Source organism: Microcebus murinus, chromosome 6, assembly GCF_040939455.1.
Source record: "Microcebus murinus isolate Inina chromosome 6, M.murinus_Inina_mat1.0, whole genome shotgun sequence".
Lineage (NCBI taxonomy): Eukaryota > Metazoa > Chordata > Mammalia > Primates > Cheirogaleidae > Microcebus > Microcebus murinus.
Genome location: NC_134109.1, coordinates 31974950 through 31996031, shown reverse-complemented (window position 1 = coordinate 31996031; position 21082 = coordinate 31974950). Strand labels below are relative to the sequence as shown.

The window sequence follows — 21082 nt, the reverse complement described above, 5'->3', positions numbered from 1 at the left end:
TCTGTCCCCCAAGCTAGAGTGCCATGGCATTAGCCTAGCTCACAGCAACCTCAAACCCCTGGGCTCAGGCGATCCTCCTGCCTCAGTCTCCCGAGTAGTTGGACTGCAGGCGCACACCATGACACTCAGCTAATTTTTTCTATTTTTAGTAAAAAAAAAAATAGAAAACCTTGCTCAGGTTGGTCTGGAACTCCTGAGCTCAAGTGATCCCCCTGCCTCAGCCTCTCAGAGTGCTAGGATTACAGGCATAAGCCACCGTACCTAGCCCAAGACATTATTAATTGGAAAAAGAAGTTGGCAGCCAGGTATGGTAGCTCATGCCTGTAATCCTAGCACTTTGGGAGGCTGAGGCATGAGTACTGCTTGAGGCCAGGAGTCTGAAACCAGCCTGAGCAATATACCAAGACCCCTGTCTCTACAAAATATTTCTTTTTTAAATTAGCTGGGTGTGTTGGTGCACAACTGTAGTCCCAGCTACTTGGAAGGCTGAGGCAGGAGGATCACTTGAGCCCAAGAGTCTGAGGCTGCAGTGAGCTATGATGACATCACTGCATTCCAGCCCAGGCAACAACAGCATGAGAGCTTGTCTCAAAAAAAAAAAAAAAAAAAAAAAAATTGAGAACAGCCAGTATTACTACATGCTTCCTTTTGTCTAAATTTTTAAAAGGATACATATACATGTTGCTATTCACATTAAATTATGTTCAGAAAAGATACATGAGAAACTGTTCACTGTAGCTACCTTTGGAGAAAGTGACTAGGAAAGAGAAGAACTGTACTGATGTACAAACATTTTAAAAACATACAAGTAACAGAGTTAATTTGGATATGGATTTTTTTCTTTTCTTTTTTTGTTTTCACTATACTTTTCTGCATAAAGACCCTAAATCTAATAAATGCTACTATCAAAATAACAATAATCATTACTTAGAATATTTAAAAAGAAAAAACTATGTTTATTAGTGAGGACACAAGTGAAAAGGGGAGGAGGGCCCATATAATGCACAGCAGGACAGTGGGAGAGAACTGGGAGGAAAATTAAAACACTTACACTTTCTTCTTATCTCAAGACACTGCTGACATCACAAATTACATGAACCTTCCACTGAAGATGAATAGCTCAGTGCCCCACTCCAGTTGCCAGGTAGTAGGTTAGGAGAAGGCTGGCAGTTAGTCTAAATCCTGCCTTCTAAAATATGAATGAGGCAGAACAGTTATTCCTAAAGAGCCTGAAGTGGCAGAGAACGCCACAGCTGAACACAGGAGACTGTCTTCCTGGCAGAGATCAAGCGTCCTTAAGCACACAGTGTAAAGGCAGATTAGGGGTCCTACTACCACATATATTTCAACAGCCTGGAAAAGCAAGAGCCAGGTGTGTATGCAAGAGAGAGGACAGGCTAAATCTCAGGGAGCTCTTCTCAACATCAAGGATACCCACAGATCTGCTGCAATAGTCCCAACCCCTTCTTACTGCCTCATGGAAAGAATCACCTAGGACTAAATATCATCGATGAAGATAATCCTCTGTACTTTACTGCCCTTTCATCTGAGGCCCATGAAATCCATAACAACCTTGCTTACTTTCCATGATATTCTTTTGCAACACAGCTTTAAGAAGTGGGAAGCTGGCCAGGAGTGGTGGCTCATGCCTGTAATCCTAGCACTCTGGGAGGCCGAGGCAGGAGGATTGCTTGAACTCAGGAGTTCGAGACCAGCTTGAGCAAGAACGAGACTCCATCTCTACTATAAATAGAAAAAAATTAACCAAACAACTAAAAATAGAAAAAAAATAAATTAGCCGGGCATGGTGGTACATGCCTGTAGTCCCAACTACCCAGGAGGCTAAGGCAGGAGGATCCCTTGAGCCCAGGAGTTTGAGGTTGCTGTGAGCTAGGATGACACCACGGCACTCTAGCCCAGGCAAGAGAGTGAGACTCTGTCTCAAAAAAAAAGAAGTGGGAAATTACTACCATGTGGAATTTCTAAAGGAGCTGGCTGGTAGTACATGTAAGTTTTTATAAAGCAAGGCCAGCTTATGTACAGGTGCCATAAAAGGTTGTCCCTATCCCATGGGATTTAGGGAATATAAAAGAGCCTCTAGTCACCCCCATCTATACATTCTTTAACGATGCCTGAAACTCTCCCATTAGTAATTTGTAACATTAGTTCAGGATTATCCTAAGTGTACTCTTATAATAAGACAAACAGGAAAAGAAATACATAGAGGTCCCTAACACCATAGTCCACTGGCTCTGAATCTTCTGCTCTTGTGGTCACTGGACCTTTTGAGAAATTGGAAAAAGCAAACTTCCTTCTCAGAAAAGTGCACTTAAATGAATACACAATATGTAATTTCCATATAACGTTGGGAGTTCACAGTTCTCCTGAAGCCCATTTAAGAACCCCCTCCAGCCTAGGGTTAAGAACCCCTGGCTCAGCAGCAATGGGTTTGGCAAATCTCTTTCCCCCTAGCAAGAGTTCCTGCACATCTGGGGAACATGGGGCCTAAAGAGAGAATGCAATACTAAAGGGAAGCTCTCACTACTTCATACAATTGCCCAGAATGACCCTGTGTAGAATTCAGATTCCCATTCATGATTCATCACAATTGCCCAGAATGACCCTGTGTAGAATTCAGATTCCCATTTAAGATTCATCCTCAGCAAAAAGTATGGATTTCTCACACTGCCTGCTCCTTGGGAACAGGCTCTCATAGCTTCAGAAGTATCGGTATATATTAGGAAATGCTCAACTGAGATAACTGCCAAACAGGTCCTCAAAACACTTGCTGGCTGATCACATTACATGAGAAATGAGGCAGAGGAAAGTTTTAACACCTTATGAATAACGGGGACTCACCTCTGAGGTTTTCGAATATCCCAGAGTCCCACTCCTTCCTTTGAATTGGCTGTGGCCAATAACCTGGGCTCCACAGGGTTAAACATGACACTATGAAAGGCTGATGGATAGTTTGCCAGGCAGAAGGGCTCTGTGAAAAGAGAAATCATGATCAGTTCATTCCAGGCACCTTTGGACCAGGGGCAGCAGAAGTGTGGATGTGAGTAGGAGCACGCTCTTTAATGACCACTTCCATGGCCTGGAACTCAATGTAGTACATCATCCCACCAGTCACCTATACTCACAAAGTCCCCATGAGTCCCATACACAGCAGCTAAACACATTTAACCACATTTTAAGCTATAATACTCAGACATATATATAGCTATTTAAATCCTGTGACAAAATGAAAATGGTTACTAAAAATGTTTAACAGTAAGTAAAACTAAATTCCACATGAGCTGAAAAAATTCACAACCAATTCCTGGTAGGACTGTTATATTTTTAATCCAAATTTATCAGTTTTAGAAATTAAAAGTTTTTATACTGCACACAGATTTAATGAAGACAAAAAAATCAATGAAAAAATTAAGGCAAAACAATAATGTCGTTTTCCCTTCTGGTTCACAATGTTCCCTAAATTGGAAATAAAGTGGCCTCAGTCTAGAATTTTATGATTTTACTTCCAATACTAGAATATTTTTTTAAAAAAGAAAGAAAGGTATCTAATACTTGAACTTCTCTTGCACCCAACTAGATCCTAATCAACTTCACCTAGAAACTGCATTCCTTTGCATAATTTAGCAGGCTCCAGGTAAAGAAGAAATCACTTAGTTGCCTAAGAGGACATACTCCCATGGAACCTGTTAGAGTAATACTCAGAAAGCACTTCTCAGCTTATGACTTCCATATGTAGTACTTCACAGGCCTCTGGGCAGGTGAAGCACTCAGTTATCTCAGTCATCAGGCAGTTCAGACAAAGGTGAATCTCACCTACCAAGCACATAGGACTGACTCATCCATGGCTGCTGCTTGCTGCTACCTTACCTTCCTAACCCTAAGAACAAGCTTTTCTTATAGTCTGAAACTCAAAAATGAGCACAGCCCAATACATTAAATGCTTGGAATATAGAAGGACAAAAAGACCCAGATTCTGTGAGACAAAGCAGTCAGGATAATAACTGTGTGTACACAGGTGTGATCATTACAAAAGTACACTGAAGGCCAGGGTGGGTGTGATAGTGGCACTGAGGGTGATGCTGGATGAACGGGTCTTTTGAAGACAGGCAGAGTTACAGACAGAACTCTCTCTGTAGGAAATGAGCTGAAAAGATGTATTTCCTGAAGAACTTTGGAGAAAGTTAACAAAACAAGTTCTTCATTTTACATGTCAGAGACTCAAAAGGCACATTTGGAAGAGGCACTCACACAAACCCCTTTATTTTAATTTTTTAAAGACAGGGTCTCACTTTGTTACCCAGGTTGGAGGGCAGTAGCGGGACCACAGCTCACTGTAGCCTTGAACTCATCTTGGGCTCAAGCGACCCTTCTGTCTCAGCCTCCCAAATAGCTGGAACTATTTCAGCTATTTGTGTGCACCACCATGCCTGGCTAATTTTTTTTTAATTATTTTTGCAGAGACAGAGTCTTGCTATGTTGCCCAGGTTGGTCCCAAACTCCTGGCCTCAAGCGATCCTCCTGCCTTGGTTTCCCAAAATGCTATGATTACAGGCATGAGCCACCATGTCTGGCGAACAGTTTCCTTTAAACAGAGTGTACTAGCCATCATTTTAAGATCCTGTACATAAATACAGTGAAGCTCTGTGGTCATTTCAACAAAGTAACAAGCCTGAAGCTGGGATGCAAGAAGTGCATGGCATCCCCATTCTCTGTAAACAAACAAGAATATGTGCATGTCAGCAGCACACACAGAGCTGGCCCTTAGTGGCTATCCTTCATAGTGAAGCACCATACCTTCTGCTCCTTGGGGCCACTAAACATCAAGGTACAAGTGTTTGTGGAGATTCACAGGTGGGTAGAGAAAGCGTGGCAAAGGTGCCTCACTTCTGACTACTCTGGGATAGGATAAGACCTCAAAAGACATGCACCTTATGCCATATGAGAGTTTCACATTTTCTCTCCCTTAATGTCACTTGCACCTAGATAACTCAGGCCATAAATTGGATGTGCAATGAACTTGTCATCAACCTGTTCAACACAATCCAACAGCTCTTTGCACAGTGACCCTACCTCCATGGGGAGACTCCCGGATGTCCCAAATAAGAACCCGGCCATCATCTGAGGAACTGGCAAAAATGTTGTCATTCACTGGGCTTACCGACAAGCCATATACTGCATCTTCATGAGCAAACACGTCCAAGGTCTCACTGCTGAGAGATAGAGAGCAAGAAAGAGGCACACACATACACACAAACACAGTGCAGAGTCCCACCCCTCCAGTACCTAGAGTACAGTCTCTTTCATTTCTAGAAGTCAACCCAACTAAACCCAAAGGATATTATATTTCCTAAAAGGTAGGTATTCAATTTTCATTAAAAAAAAAAAAAAGGTACTATAAAAGAGCATTTTTACAGATGTCATGATAATTTTTGTACTAAATAAGCATGTTTAAAGTGACTCAATAGCTGAGTTTGTGTTTTTGTTTATTACAGAATGTATCTGCTTATATACAAATTTGAGAGCGGAGCTTGATGTCCAGAAAGCAAGGGAAAGCTTTAAGGCAGCCAAATCTGATGCCAACAGGGAGGAAGAGGGATCCCCCAGCAATCTGGCATGGTGATTAACAGCATGACTCTGACACCAAACTGCCTAAGTTCAGATCCTAGCGCCACCTGACCTAACACCTCTGCACCTCCATTTCCTCATGTGTAATGGAGATCACAATTGTATCTCCTCATAAAATGATTGTGAGGGTTAAATGAATTAATTCACACAGAGCACTTAGAATGGTGTCAGGCAAATAGTAAGAAGTCAATAAATATTAGCTATATTAGCTCAATTATTAGCTCAATAAATTATTGCTATTATTAAATATTATACTCCCTTCTTTTCCAACCCCTCCTTACAAATTTTCACCTAAAAACTATACTTTCATGCCAACTTTGCAAATCTCTTTTTCTTTTATAAATAAAAACTTTATTTCAGGCCCGGTGTGGTGGCTCACGCCTGTAATCCTAGTACTCTGGGAGGCTGAGGCGGACAGATCGTTTGAGCTCAGGAGTTCCAGGCCAGCCTGAGCAAAAGTGAGACTCAGTCTCTACCAAAAATAGAAAAAAAGGGGGCCAGGCATGGTGGCTCACACCTGTACTCCTAGCACCATGGGAGGCCAAGGCAGGAGGATCATTTGAGCTCAGGAGTTTGAGACCAGCCTGAGCAAGAGCGAGACTCTGTCTCTACTAAAAAATAGAAAGAAATTAATTGACCAACTAAAAATATATAGAAAAAATTAGCCGGGCATGGTGGCACATGCCTGTAGTCCCAGTTATTCAGGAGAATCACTTGAGCCCAGGAGTTTGAGGTTGCTGTGAGCTAGGCTGACACCATGGCGCTCTAGCCAGGGCAACAGAGTGAGACTCTGTCTCAAAACAAAACAAAACAAAAAAAACCTTTATTTCAAAACTTTTACTGGAATCCTTTTTAGAAAAGGATAGCTGGTTTTACACTATTTTCCTCAAAAAACAAAAACTATTTTGATCTAAAGAGATATTTGCCTCTCTTAATATGAAAAAGAGTCAATCACCTTCATACATCAATAATCTATTTACCTTTCAACATCATGGAGGATAACTTGCTCATCATTTCCTGGAAAGAAAAAAATCAGACATTTGATAATTCCTGCAAGGTGGTCCCTTGTCCACATTACAATTTAGTATTTAAAAGTTTTCAGGGATTGAAAGGAAATCTAAGCTAACAAGAAAAAAAAAATGAAGTAAAGAAAAGAAAATTATTTTAAACAAAAAAGAAAAAAAATGTGCAGTGCATACCTTAAGATGGAAAGTAGCGTAATGGGCTAGCAGGGAAGGGAAATGAGGCCGCATAGATAGATCAGGGTTTAGACTTTATTCTGTGAACATTATAAGGTCAAAGGTTCACATGGTCAAACCTTTATGTTTAAAAAGAAAACTTGTATAAGCAATGAATTCAAAGGAGGGGTTAGAGACTGGTAGCAGACATCACAGAGGGCCATTGCAACAATTCAGGCCAAAGATGAGGACCCAAAGCAGAGCAGTGAGTATAAAAAGAGAACAGAAACTAAAGGATGAATATGAGAGGCTTTCAGGACAGATCTGACAAGACCTGATATCTGACTAGATGTGTACGTGAAAGAAAGGCAGGTTTGAGGATGACTTCAAGATCATTATTAGAATGAACCATGTGAAATTACAATTTTTATAAGTTGAAAATGATTAAATGTCAGCATTTCTTAAAGTTACACCTAATAGTTAATATAACTGGAGGAATGTTAATAATACCTGAGAAAAGAAATCCAGCAGAAAAAGAGGAAATTTGGGAGCAGGAAAGGACTAATAATGTTAGTTTCATTATCTGTTGCATTTAAATTGCTTTGGGGACACAAGTAGATACCCAGTGGGGAAATATGCAGCTCAAAAAAGAGGTAAGGGCTGGAAATTTGGTGGTCAGAGGGGTGTGGTTGATGGAAGCCATTATCAAGGGAGGGAGGGAGAGAAGGAGGAAGGAAGGGAGGAGAGAAAAGTCAGACAGATACACTACCCAAATACGTAGTACTGCTATAATGCAGAGAAGACAAGCTATGGGAAACTAGGAATTCCACAACTCAATGGGATTTTAGCACTTCTTTCTCTAAAATCCCAACCACAGTGAATTTCTCATGGTGGTATCTCCCTTCTCACCTCCAGAGAATACTTTGGTGTTCCCACTGTTGAAAGCCAGGCAAAAAATGTTGGAATGGTGCTCTCCTTTCAGCTGTATGGGCTTGACCCTGGAGTGGATGGCTTGTTCCATGTGCCATAGCAGAACCCGGCGGTCATCTCCTCCTTAAGAAGGGAGTAAGAATCTAGGGTTAAAACAGCTGTTGCAAGGCTGACACTTGGTTTTGCCAGCCTCAAATCCCATCCTTTCCAAAAGTGCACCTCCAAAACTCCATAATTCTCTGATGGGGCACATAAAACCAAGATTCTACCCCCATCAGTAGGCACATGACCTCTAGCCACTCAGTCTCTCACAGGAATTGAACCTTAAACAATTCAATATAGAAATTGAAAGGAATAAGCACTGATATTGAGATCCCTAAAACCATCCTGTTCCTGTCTTTCCACAGCCCAGTTGTTACAGTATTTCTTCATATGCTACCTAGAATCCTTTAGCTAAAGTCCTTTCTTTAGTTTAACAGATCCTGAGTTGATTTTTATTGCTTGTAACCAAAGAACACTAAGGTAATATTTCTAGAGTAACTGTTTTCAAAACAATCTCCTTGATGTGATCTCATAACTATGAGACACTGTACAAATGACAACTAAGGAATCACCTGACTCTTACAGTAGGTGGTCTAGAAAGAATCGGTTCTCATGAAGCTCAGCCCAACTCTTACCTCTGCATAACTCTCAAGATTCTGAATTAAATGAGCAATTATTACACTGCATCAGCCAGATCTTAGAGAATGAGAATATATATATTCTATATATTCTTTATATTTGCAAGATTCATTAAAAATATCTGGAAGGATAAACAGACTTAACAATGGTTATTATTTCTAGGAAATAGGATTAAAAGAGAGAAGTAGAGGACAGATTGGGTTTTTACTTTTTCTTTTTATAACAAACTTATATTTTCATCATAAAAATATAAGTTACAATGGCAGCAAAGCATAGCAAGCTCTGTGCCTCTGTCTCCCTTCCTCCATTCGACTAAAAATACAATAGCCAAAAATTACAGCACATCCATACAAGGGCACACTATGAAGCCATTAAATTGGTAAATATATAAGAGCTAATGCAGAAAGATGTCCAAATGTCTTCATTAAGGAGAAAATGAGGTATAAAATAGTATGTATATCAACATTCATTTGTATAAAACAAATTTTTAAAAAGCTCCATGACAGCAGGAACCTTGTCAGTTTCGTTCACTGTGAAATACCCAGCACCTAAATGGGTACTCCAAAGAGTAAGCATAAATGAATATGCTTACACTTGCATATCTATGTTTGTATTTACACAGCCATACCTAGATGGCTATAAAGGAGTTGTTTACAGTGCCCACTATAACTGTTAGGCTGGGTTTGGGAGACTTTTTTGTGAGTGTGTGATAAAATAAGTACATATACAGTAGCCAAATCATACTTACTTTCCCTCCCCTAGAAAGAAGTTATCTTTGCTTCTTGAGTTTCTTTGTTTCTTAACTTCCTTCTTCCTTGCACTGTCGGGTTAAAATAAAGTTCTATGTCTCCCTCCAAAGTATTTCATTGTCCACTAGATTGATCCCTTAAGTACAGCCCACAGTGTTCTGTGTTTATGAGTTGCCTATTCCAACTATGAATTCGTTGGCCTGGGATGGTAACTAAATTCTGTATCTCTTAGAAATTTACCACTCTGTAAAACATCAAGTTATGGTCATGTAAATAATGGTTTGGGGTTTTGTTGTTTTATTCTATTTTAATGAAAATACAAATGGCTTTTCACTCTACTAATAGATTTAGACAGGCCATGGGCACTTTAGTTCTCCATAATTCACTCCTATTTTTTTCCCCAACACTGAAGTCATGAGTCAGGGACTTATCACTGCTTTTCCTACTGTGTTTTTTATGTTAAGGAAATATTTCTCTATACCTATGTCTGTAGCAAAAGTGGAAAATCAAAGGAAGGAGATACCTACATGTTTCTTCCACTTGCTCATGTTTCTAATCTCCCTGTGCCTCAAATATAAAATGGTGATCATACTAGTTCTTCTACCCTCATTGGTTTTATAGATTATAAAGCCAAGTACAAGAGAATAAACTTGCCAAGATCATACAATAAGTGATTTAGCTAAGATTCAAAAGCAAGCAGTGAAGACTTCATAACCCCTACTCTTAAGTGCTATTCTATACTGCCAGCCTTATAGAACAAAAAATGAACCATAACAAAGCAAATTCATCTGATGCACAATTGAAGGGATCCTCTACCTTATTATCATAATTCAAAAATATCCAGGTAAAAATAAATAAGGAAGCACAGGAGTAAAAACAGAAGCAGACTTAACTGGAATACACTGAGGGACCAGGACAGGACTGCCTGAGATTATAAACTTTCTAGCAATGCACAAAACTGGTAATTTTTGGATGTTTGATTTGGATGTTTAGCCCCTCCAAATCTCAGGTAGAAATTTGATCCCCAGTGTTGAATGTCAGGAATGTAGGGCCTGGTGGGAGGTGTCTGGGTCTTCAGGGAGATTCCTCATGAATAGCCTGGTGCCTGCCCAGTAATAATGAGTTCTCACTTTATTAGCTCCAGAGCTTGGCACCAACTCCTCCCTCTCTTTGCTCCTTCTCTCACCATGTGACATGTCTACTACCTCTTAGCCTTCTCCTTTGATTGGAAGTTCCCTGAAGCCCTTACCAAAAGTGGACACTGGCAACCAAGCTTCTTGTACAGTTTGCAGAACCATGAGCCAAATAAGCCTCCTTTCTTTATAAATTACCCAGCCTCAGGCATTCCTTTATAGCAGCATCAAATGGATTAATACATGGCCTGATACCCAGAAGATGCAAAGAATTCCTATGAACAATTTTTAAAACTCCAATAGGAAAAGACAACTCACAGAAGAGGAAACCCAAATAGTGAACAGATACTATAAAGCTGCATTCCCCAAGCCCCGGACCATGGCCAGGCATCAATCTGGGGCAGTACCAGTCCATGGCCTATTAGGAACTGGGCCATGCATCACCACCTGAGCTCTGCCCCACTCCCCCCACATCCCCATCCATGGAAAAACTGTCTTCCATGAAACTTAGAACCTGGATGCATAGCAGAAGTTTGTAAGAGCAAGAGAAGCTTCATCTTTATTTACAGCTGTTCCCCATTGCTTGCATCACAGCCTGAGCTCCACCTCCCCCTGCCTCTTCCATGGAAAAATTGTCTTCCATGAAATCAGTCCCTGGTGCCAAAAAAGTTGGGGACCACTGCAAAGGATCTCAAACTCTACAGTAATCAGGGAAATTAAAACTATAATTTAGACACATTCTCACAAAGTGGCACAAGGAAATATAAGAATGTTTGCTGTATCATTATTCATAATATCAAAAAAACTGTAGTTGACATAAATATCAATTCAGGAATGGATAAATTTTATACATTTACAAATACAAGTGAAATCTAAACATGATGGAACATCATAGAGCAGTTAAAATGAACTAGGGACAAATGTACCAACATGAATGAATCTTTTTTTTTGAGACAGAGTCTCGCCTTGTTGCCCAAACTAGAGTGAGTGCCGTAGTGTCAGCCTAGCTCACAGCAACCTCAAACTCCTGGGCTCAAGTAATCCTTCTGCCTCAGCCTCCCGAGTAGCTGGGACTACAGGCATGCGCCACCATGCCCAGCTAATTTTTTCTATATATATTAGTTAGCCAATTAATTTATTTCTATTTATAGTAGAGATGGGGTCTTGCTCTTGCTCAGGCTGGTTTCGATCTCCTGACCTCGAGCAATCCGCCCACCTGGGCCTCCCAGAGTGCTAGGATTACAGGCGTGAGCCACTGCACCTGGCCATGAATAAATCTTGAAAACCTAACAATAAAATCAAGTTTCAAAAAGATATTAAAAAGATAATATTTAAGCATGTATTTTTACATACACAAAAGTACTATATATTATTTATGGATAAACACACATATAGTAGAAGAGCCCTTTAACTGTATCTGTAAAGTTTTTCTTCTTCAAAAAAAAAAAAGATAAGTGATTATTATAGCAAGGTTGTGGGATATATGGTTAATAAACAAAAGTCAATCGCTTTCCTATATACCAGCAATGAACAAGTGGAATCTGAAATGAAAAACATATTACCACTTATATTAGCACCCTAAAAATGAAATATTTAGGTATAAATCTAACAAAATATGTACAAGATCTATATAAGGAAAGCCACAAAATGATGATAAATAAAATCAAAGAAGAACTAAATAAATGGAGAGACATGCTCATGGACAGGAAGACTCAATATTTTTAGTTCTTCCCGACTTGATCTATAAATTCAATGCAATCCTGTCAAATTCCCAGCAAGTTATTTTGTGGATATCAACAAACTCATTCTAAAGTCTATATGAAAAGGCAAAAAAACCCAGAATACCTGACAGTTTTGAAGGAGAAGAACAAAGTTGGAGGACTGACACTATCTGACTTCAAGACTTACAAGCTATAGCAATCAAGACACTGTGGTACTGGTAAAAAAAAAAATAGACAAGTAGATCAGTGGAACAGAATACAGATGCCAGAAATAAACCCATATAAATATAGTTAGCTGATCTTTGACAAAGCAGCAAAGGCAAAACAATCAAGCAAAGGCAGTCTTTTCAACAAATGGTTTTAAAACTACTCGACAGCCATATGCAAAAAAATGAATCTAGACAGAGACCTTATACCCTTCATAAAAATTAACTCAAAATGGATCAGAGAGCTAGATGTAAAAGGCAAAACTACAAAACTCCTAGAAGATAACACAGGAGAAAACCTAGATGACCTTGGGTATGGCAATGACTTTTTAGATACACTGCCAAAGGCACAATCCATGAAAGAAACAATTGATAAGCTGGATTTCATTAAAATTAAAAACTTCTTTGCAAAAGTCAATGTCAAGAGAATGAGAAGACAAGCTACAAAGCAGTAGAAAATATTTGTAAAAGACACATCTGATAAAGGACTGCTATCCAAAATATACAAAGAGCCAGGCACAGTGGCCTATAATCCAGGCACTTTGGGAGGCTAGTTCAAAACCAGCCTGGGCTGTAACATAGCAAGGCCCCATCACTACAAAAAAAAAAAAATTAGCCAGGCATGGTGGTGCACACCAGTCTCAGCTACTCAGGAGACTGAGGCAGGAGATCACTTGAGCCTAGGCAGAATGGGAGACAGAATGAGGCCCTGTCTAAAAATATATATACAGGCTGGGCACGGAGGCTCATGCCTGTAATCCTAGCACTCCGAGAGGCTGAGGTAAGAGGATCGCTCAAGGTCAGGACTTCAAAACCAGCCTGAGCAAGAATGAGACCCCATCTCTACTAAAAACAGAAGGAAATTAATTGGCCAGCTAAAAATATATAGAAAAAATTAGCCGAGCATGGTGGCACATGCTTGTAGTCCCAGCTACTCAGGAGGCTGAGGCAGAAGGATGGCTGGAGCCCAGGAATTTGAGGTTGCTGTGAGCCAGGCTGATGCCATGGCACTCTAGCCTGGGCAACAGAGTGAGACTCTTCTCAAAAAAATATAATAAAATAAAATAAAATAAATACATATATATACACACATACACACAAATACATATATGCATACACACACAAAGAACTTCTAAAACTCAAAAATAAGAAAACGAACAATCTGTCAGAGTACAGCAGCTGATGCCTGTGATCCTAGCACTCTGGGAGACGAGGCAGCTGACTCGCCCAACCAAGAGCAAGACTTTGTCTCTACAAAAAATAGAAAAATTAGCAGAGTATAGTGGCGCATGCCGGTAGTCCCAGAAATTCAGGAGGCTCGGGCAGGAGAATCACTTGAGCCCAGGAGATTGAAGTTGCAATGAGCTATGATGATGCCACTGCACTGTAGCCCCAGCAACAGAGAAGGCAACAGAGGAAAACCTTGTCTAAGAAAGAAAAGAATGAAAGGCAAGGGAGGGGGTGTGGGTGGGAGAAAGCCCAATTTAAAAATGGGTCAAAGACCTTAGGAAATACCTCACTAAAGAAGATATGGGCTGGGCGCGGTGGCTCACGCCTGTAATCCTAGCTCTCTGGGAGGCCGAGGTGGGCAGATTGCTCCAGGTCAGGAGTTCAAAAAACCCAGCCGAGCCGGGCGCGGTGGCTCACGCCTGTAATCCTAGCACTCTGGGAGGCTGAGGCGGGCGGATTGCTCGAGGTCAAGAGTTCGAAACCAGCCTGAGCAAGAGCGAGACCCCGTCTCTACTATAAAATAGAAAGAAATTAATTGGCCAACTAATATATATATAAAATTAGCCGGGCATGGTGGCGCATGCCTGTAGTCCCAGCTACTCGGGAGGCTGAGGCAGCAGGATTGCTTGAGCCCAGGAGTTTGAGGTTGCTGTGAGCTAGGCTGACGCCATGGCACTCACTCTAGCCTGTGCAACAAAGGGAGACTCTGTCTCAAAAAAAAAACAAAAACAAAAAAACAAAAAAACCAGCCTGAGCAAGAGTGAGACCCCGTCTCTACTATAAATAGAAAGAAATTAATTGGCCAACTGATATATATATATAAAATTAGCCGGGCATGGTGGCACATGCCTGTAGTCCCAGCTACTCGGGAGGCTGAGGCAGTAGGATCGCTTGAGTCCAGGAGTTTGAGGTTGCTGTGAGCTAGGCTGACGCCATGGCACTCACTCTAGCCTGGACAACAAAGGGAGACTTTGTCTCAAAAAAAAAAAAAAAAAAAAAAGATATGCAGATGGCAAATAAGAATATGAAAAGAAGCTCCACATTATACCATCATCAGGAAATTGCAAACTAAAACAACAATGAGATACCACTACACATCTATTAGAGTGGTCAAAATTGAGAACACTGACAATATCAAATGCTGGTGAAGATGTGTAGCAACAAACAATCTCAATTACTGCTGGTGGGTTTGCAAAATGATACAACTTTGGAAGACAGTTTGGCAGTTTCTTACAAAAATAAACATACTCTTACCATACAATCCTGCAATCAGGCTCTTTGGTATTTACTCAAAGGAGCGGAAAACTTACACCTACACAAAGACCTGCACACAGATGTTTATTGCAGCTTTATTAATAATTGCCAAAACTTGGAAGCAATCAAAAAGTTCTTTGGTAGGTAAATGGATAAACTTTGCTATATCCAATGAAATGTTATTCCACGCTAAAAAGAAATGAGCTATAAAGCCATGAAAAGGCATTATTACCAAGTGAAAAAAGCTAATCTCAAAAGGCTGCATACTGTGTGATTCCAACTATATGACACTCTGGAAAAGACAAAATCATGGAGACAGTAAAAAGATCAGTTGTTGCCAGGGGTTGGCAGAAGGGGATAAATAGATGGAGCAGAGGGCATTTTTAGGGCAGTGAAAATTCTCTGTACGATATTATAATGATCAATACATGTCATTATACATTTGTCCAAACCCACAGAATATATAATACAGCTGAAAGTGAACCCTAATGTAAATTTATAGTCTCTTGGTGATTATGGTGTGTCAGTATAGGTTCATCAATTGTAACAAATGTACCATTCTGGTAGAAGATTTTTTTTTTTTTGAGACAGGGTCTCATTCCAGGCTGGAGTGCAGTGGCATGATCAGAGCTCACTGCAGCCTCAAACTTCTGGGCTCAAGCAACCTTCCTGCCTCAGCCTTCCAAGTAGCTAAGACTACAGGCGCATGCCACTATGCCTGGATAGTTTTTCTCATTTTTTATAGAGATGGGGTCTCACAATATTGCCTGGCCTCAAACTCCTGTCCTCAAGCAATCTTCCTGCCTTGGACTCCCAAACTGCTAGGACTATAGGTGTGAGACACCATACCCGTCCAGTGGAAGATGCTGACAATGGGAGAAGCTATGCATGTGTGAGAGTAAAATATATATGGAAAAGCTCTGTACTTTTCTCTTAATTTTGCTATGAACCTAAAACTGTTCTAAAACAAAGTCTTGGCCGGGCGCGGTGGCTCACGCCTGTAATCCTAGCTCTCTGGGAGGCCGAGGTGGGCGGATCGTTTGAGCTCAGGAGTTCGAAACCAACCTGAGCAAGAGCGAGACCCCATCTCTACTATAAATAGAAAGAAATTAATTGGCCAACTAATATATATAGAAAAAATTAGCCGGGCATGGTGGTGCATGCCTGTAGTCCCAGCTACTCGGGAGGCTGAGGCAGGAGGATCACTTGAGCCCAGGAGTTTGAGGTTGCTGTGAGCTAGGCTGACGCCACGGCACTCACTCTAGCCTGGCCAACAAAGTGAGACTCTGTCTCAAAAAAAAAAAAAATAAAAAAATAAAACAATAAAGTCTTAAAAACAAAACAAAAACTAATAGATTGAAAATAAATTTAACAAACTATCAAGTTTTTTGTTTTGTTTTTTTCTTTTTGAGACAGAGTTTCACTCTGTTGCCCGGGCTAGAGTGCCATGGCATCAGCCTAGCTCACAGCAACCTCAAACTCCTGGGCTCAACCAATCCTCCTGCCTCAGCCTCCTGAGTAGCTGGGACTACAGGCATGCACCACCATGCTCGGCTCATTTTTTCTATGTATTTGTAGTTGGCCAATTAATTTCTTTCTATTTGTTTAGTAGAGACGGGGTCTCGCTCTTGCTCAGGCTGGTTTCAAACTCCTGACCTTGAGCGCAATCCTCCAGCCTCGGCCTCTAGAGTGCTAGGATTACAGGCGTGAGCCATCACGCCGGTCAAACTGTCAACTTTTGCAAATCTGATTAGTATCTCTCTTCTTTATGTTTAAATATTTAATCATATTAAGGAAGTATTATATCTCTTAGGTGTGATGATGGCATTGTGGTTATGTTTAAAAAAAAAAGTCTGTGTCAGTTAGGGATGCATACCAAGGTAGGTGAAATGGTGTATGTCTACAATTTCTTTAAAATGTTCCAAAAAAAAAAAAAGTAGGGGGGGATAGGTGATTAATAAAATGTGGACAATTGTTACAGATGGTGTTACATGGCTTGTTAGGGGACGAGGCCACAGAGCTCTGCCACACACAAAACACACACAGAGCCATCCATGGAAAAATTGTCTTCCATGAAACTTGGGGAAGGGGGGTGCTCAGCAAGAAGTGAGCAGCTGGTGAGGGAGCATATTTACAGCTAGGTATTTATAGCCGCTCCCCATTACTCTCATCACTGCCTGAGCTCCGCCACTCCCCCCACCCTCCCCTGTCCATGGAAAATTTGTACCACATGAAACCAGTCCCTGGTACCAAAAATGTTGGGGACCACTGCATACTATATTTTCGTGTATGTTTGAGCATTTCCATTTCTGCAGTAAATTATTTGGGTTTATTTTTAGTTTTCATGATAGGGAAGAAAGAAAAAAGTAAACAATATTGTACAGGATGGACTGGAATACTCATGGCAAAGAAATATAAAAACTGAGGGTACCTCTATATTTATTAAGTAAGACGTATGCCAGGCAGTACATCTTTATCTTGAATTGAAGCAGCTTAAGGGAAAAAAGTTCAATTAAAAACAGAATATGGGCTGGGAGCGGTGGCTCACGCCTGTAATCCTAGCTCTCTGGGAGGCCGAGGCGGGCGGATTGCTCGAGGTCAGGAGTTCAAAACCAGCCTGAGCAAGAGGGAGACCCTGTCTCTACTATAAATAGAAAGAAATTAATTGGCCAACTAATATATACAAAAAATTAGCTGGGCATGGTAGCGAATTCCTGTAGTCTCAGCTACTTGGGAGGCTGAGGCAGGAGGATTGCTTGAGCCCAGGAGTTTGAGGTTGCTGTGAGCTAGGCTGACACCACGGCACTCACTCTAGCCTGGGCAACAAAGCGAGACTCTGTCTCAAAAAAAAAACAAAAAACAGAATATGTATACCTCTGCACTCATATTTAAGATCATTTAAGTCATAACCATTCTCAACCTAAGGTCTTCCCTCATTATCCAGACAGCATTATCTTTAACGTTCATTCTAAACATTTATAGGATGATTTAATTTTGCCAAGTACTCAGTAATTCAAATTGTATGGCTATTTGTTAAGTGCCTTGGGATCATTTAAAATGGCATGCCCTTACTAACTAACATGATAAGGACAGCCCAACTCCATAGGAGACTGGAATCACTGAGGCAGAAATTATCACTACAGAAGGGTCTGCCTCTTTACTTTGCCCTCAAGGTTAATGTCAGAAGATATAAGGTGCACATATCGCCCCCACACACACCAATTTCCTTAGACCAGGTATCAAGAGTCTTGTGCAAAGGCAGCACTTTTCAACCACGTGTTGACAAAAACCTCCATGGGTACAAACTGAGGCATAATCTGAAATTGTTAGGCTGCTTTTAAGCCAGCAGAGGGAGCTGAGCAGCTGTGCCCAAGCCTCTGACCCCACAAAGCAAGAGAAAGATGATGAAACAAGAACAGTGAGGTCAGAACATGAAAGCAGCTGTATTATTCTGTCTCTGAATCACCTAGCCAATTCAAAAAGACTGAGATCTACCCTATAGTTCCACACAGAGAGGCTGTCTGACCTCTAAATAATCCAAGTGAAGAATATTTAAGATCATTTAAGCCAGGTGCATGGACCTGGCAGTTGAGTCTTAGGAAATCAGCCTCAAGAAAGACAGGAAGGCCAGCCCCAGCCTCTCTAGGGCAGTTGAGGTGGAGCACAGGGATTTCTCAGGAAGGCTAGGCCTTTCTGCCTGGTGCCACTCCCAGGCAAAGAACAAGCAGAGGCCAAGCCTCCTAAGCCTGACTCCCTCACGAACAACTGCTTAGCTCTTCAACTCATCTGAGAACACAAAAGAACACAACTACATACTGATTCTGGGTTTTGGAGTTGGTTTAATTTTTGCACTAAAATCCCTAATTCATTAGAAAAAACATACTATAATCACACTGTAGCAGCAGCTTTGCAGTTACAGAAAACTTTTATATTTAAGGAGTACCCTTTCCCAAATGGTCCTTAACTATAAGCAGAAACTATGCAAACCCTTATGCCATAATATAACAAAAGTAATTATTTTAACTTTTTTTTTTTTGAGACACAGTCTCGCTCCCAGGATAGAGTTGAGTGCTGTGGCATCAGCCTGGCTCACAGCAACCTCTCGAACTTCTGGGCTCAAGCGACCCTTCTGCCTCAGCCTCCTGAGTAGCTGGGACTACAGGCATGTGCCACCATGCCTGGCTAATTTTATATATATATATATATATATATATATATATATATAGTTGTTGTTGTTTTTGGTTTTTTTTGTTTTCTAGTTGTCCAGCTAATTTCTTTCTCCTTTTAGTAGAGACAGGGCCTCACTCTTGCTCAGGCTGGTCTCGAACTCCTGACCTTGAGCAATCCTCCCGCCTCGGCCTCCCAGAATGCTAGGATTACAAGCATGAGCCACTGCGCCCAGCCATTCTTCCTATTTTATTGACCAGAAAAGTTGAGGTAAGGATTTGCCTGAGTTTCCTCAAAAAGCCAGGCAACCACAGAATGGAACTGAGAGAAAACTCAAATTCTGGATCAAATGTTCCTGGAACATATCACTGTTTGAAGAGTGAAAGACTGATAATAATTGAAATGTCCATCAATAAAAGTCTGGTTAAAATTATTTTTCAATAAAATAATCCAGACACAAAAGGACAAATATTATATAATTCCACTTATACAAAGTACCTAAGTAGTCAATTCACAGACAGAAAGTAGAATGGTAGTTGCCAAGGACTGCAGGAATGGGGAGTTATGGTTTAATGGGTACACAATTTTAGTAAGATGAAAAAGTACTAGAGAAGGATGGTGGTGATAGTTGCACAACAAGGTGAATGTACTTAACCCCTGCACAATAAGTACACTTAAAAATGGTTAAAATGTTACATTTTATGTTATATATATTTAACCACAATAAAAAAATGCAAATGTTTTATTCACACATGTACTACTCAGCCTAAATAAATAAATAAAAGCATGAGGCAGCTCATGGAACGGTTTGTAAGATATAAAATATATATCTATACACACACACACACACACACACATATGATATAGCACAATGGGATTAGATCCAGAGTGTTTGGGTTTCATCTTTAGAAGGCAGCAAAGGTGGACCTATAGAAGAATATAAGAAGTACGAGCTCTGGAATAAAAGTACCTGGATTTGAATCCTGGTTTCACCATCCATGTATCCTTGGGTGAGTTATTCTATTCCTCTAGCCTTAATTTCATAGTTGTAAAATGAACAAAATACCAACTATCTTCCAGGGTTGTTGTGTGTATTAAGTGAGGTCTTTAAAAAATTCATAGAAAATGCATATCATGAAAAAAACTACACAGGGATTTCAATTTGGGGAGGTACCAAAATAAACTTAACTTCTTATAACATGTCTGGAACAAGATCTAGTTTGAGGCACAAAAGAGGATAAGACATCAGCTTGAAAAAAGCCCCTATCAGAGCAACATGAATTCTGCTAAAATAGAAGCAAAAACAAACATCAAATTTATGGGTGAAGTTTGGGTGGAAGAATGGTGAAATTACTGATGCTTTTCAAAAAGTTTAGGGGGACAATGCCTCCAAAGAAACCAGCAGTTTACAAATGGATAACTCCTTTTAAGAAGGGACAAGACAGGCCGGGCGAGGTGACTCATGCCTGTAACCCTAGCACTCTGGGAGGCCAAGGTGGGAGGATCGCTCAAGGTCAAGAGTTCGAAACCAGCCTGAGCGAGACCCTGTCTCTACTAAAAATAGAAAGAAATTCATTTACCAACTAAAAATATATATACCAAAAATTAGCCAGGCATGGTGGTGCATGTCTGTAGTCCCAGCTACTCCGGAGGCTGAGGCAGTAGGATCACTTGAGCCCAGGAGTTTAAGGTTGCTGTGAGAAAGGCTGATGCCACGGCACTCTAGCCTGAGCAACAAAGTGAGATTCTGTCTCGAAAAAAAAAAAAAAGAAGGGACAGAAGGGACAAGACAATGTTCAAGATGAAGCTTGGGCTGTTCTCCTCCACAGGGAGAACTAGTCTAGCTTTATTCTGTCTGTGGAGTATATTTTTAAAAAGCAGCAGCAGCAGCAGCAGCAACCTATAAACCATCTACATCATTTTGTGAGGAAAAAATCTTGTTCATGCCCTAATTGAAGCGGACAAATGATTAATTGCACAAATAATATCCAATACCATTGACAGCTCAATTGGTTCAGTTTACACAATTCTGACTGAAAAATTAGAGTTGAGCAAATTTTCTACTCTATGGGTGCCAAAACCATTGCAGCCAGATCAGCTGCTGACAAGAGCAGAGCTTTCAAGCAACATTTTAAATAAGTGGGATCCAGATCCTGAAGTATTATTTTGAACAATTATAACAGTACAATC

The 21082-nt window shown here is 40.6% G+C and overlaps 1 protein-coding gene across 5 annotated transcripts in view; it reads right to left on the bottom strand.

Annotated features, from left to right (window-relative positions):
• Positions 1-21082, bottom strand: part of DCAF5 (DDB1 and CUL4 associated factor 5) — a 115287-nt gene that overhangs the window by 67828 nt on the left and 26377 nt on the right. For 3 of the 5 annotated variants that reach the window (XM_012781159.3, XM_012781154.2, XM_020285707.2), the window contains exons 2-5: positions 7731-7874; positions 6624-6660; positions 5089-5228; positions 2860-2989 (exon numbers count right to left, since the gene is read on the bottom strand). In XM_012781159.3, coding sequence (XP_012636613.1) covers positions 2860-2989; positions 5089-5228; positions 6624-6660; positions 7731-7874 — 451 coding nt within the window. The remainder of the gene's footprint in view (positions 1-2859; positions 2990-5088; positions 5229-6623; positions 6661-7730; positions 7875-21082) is intronic. The other 2 variants (XM_012781155.2, XM_076003919.1) reach the window with 2 other exon arrangements.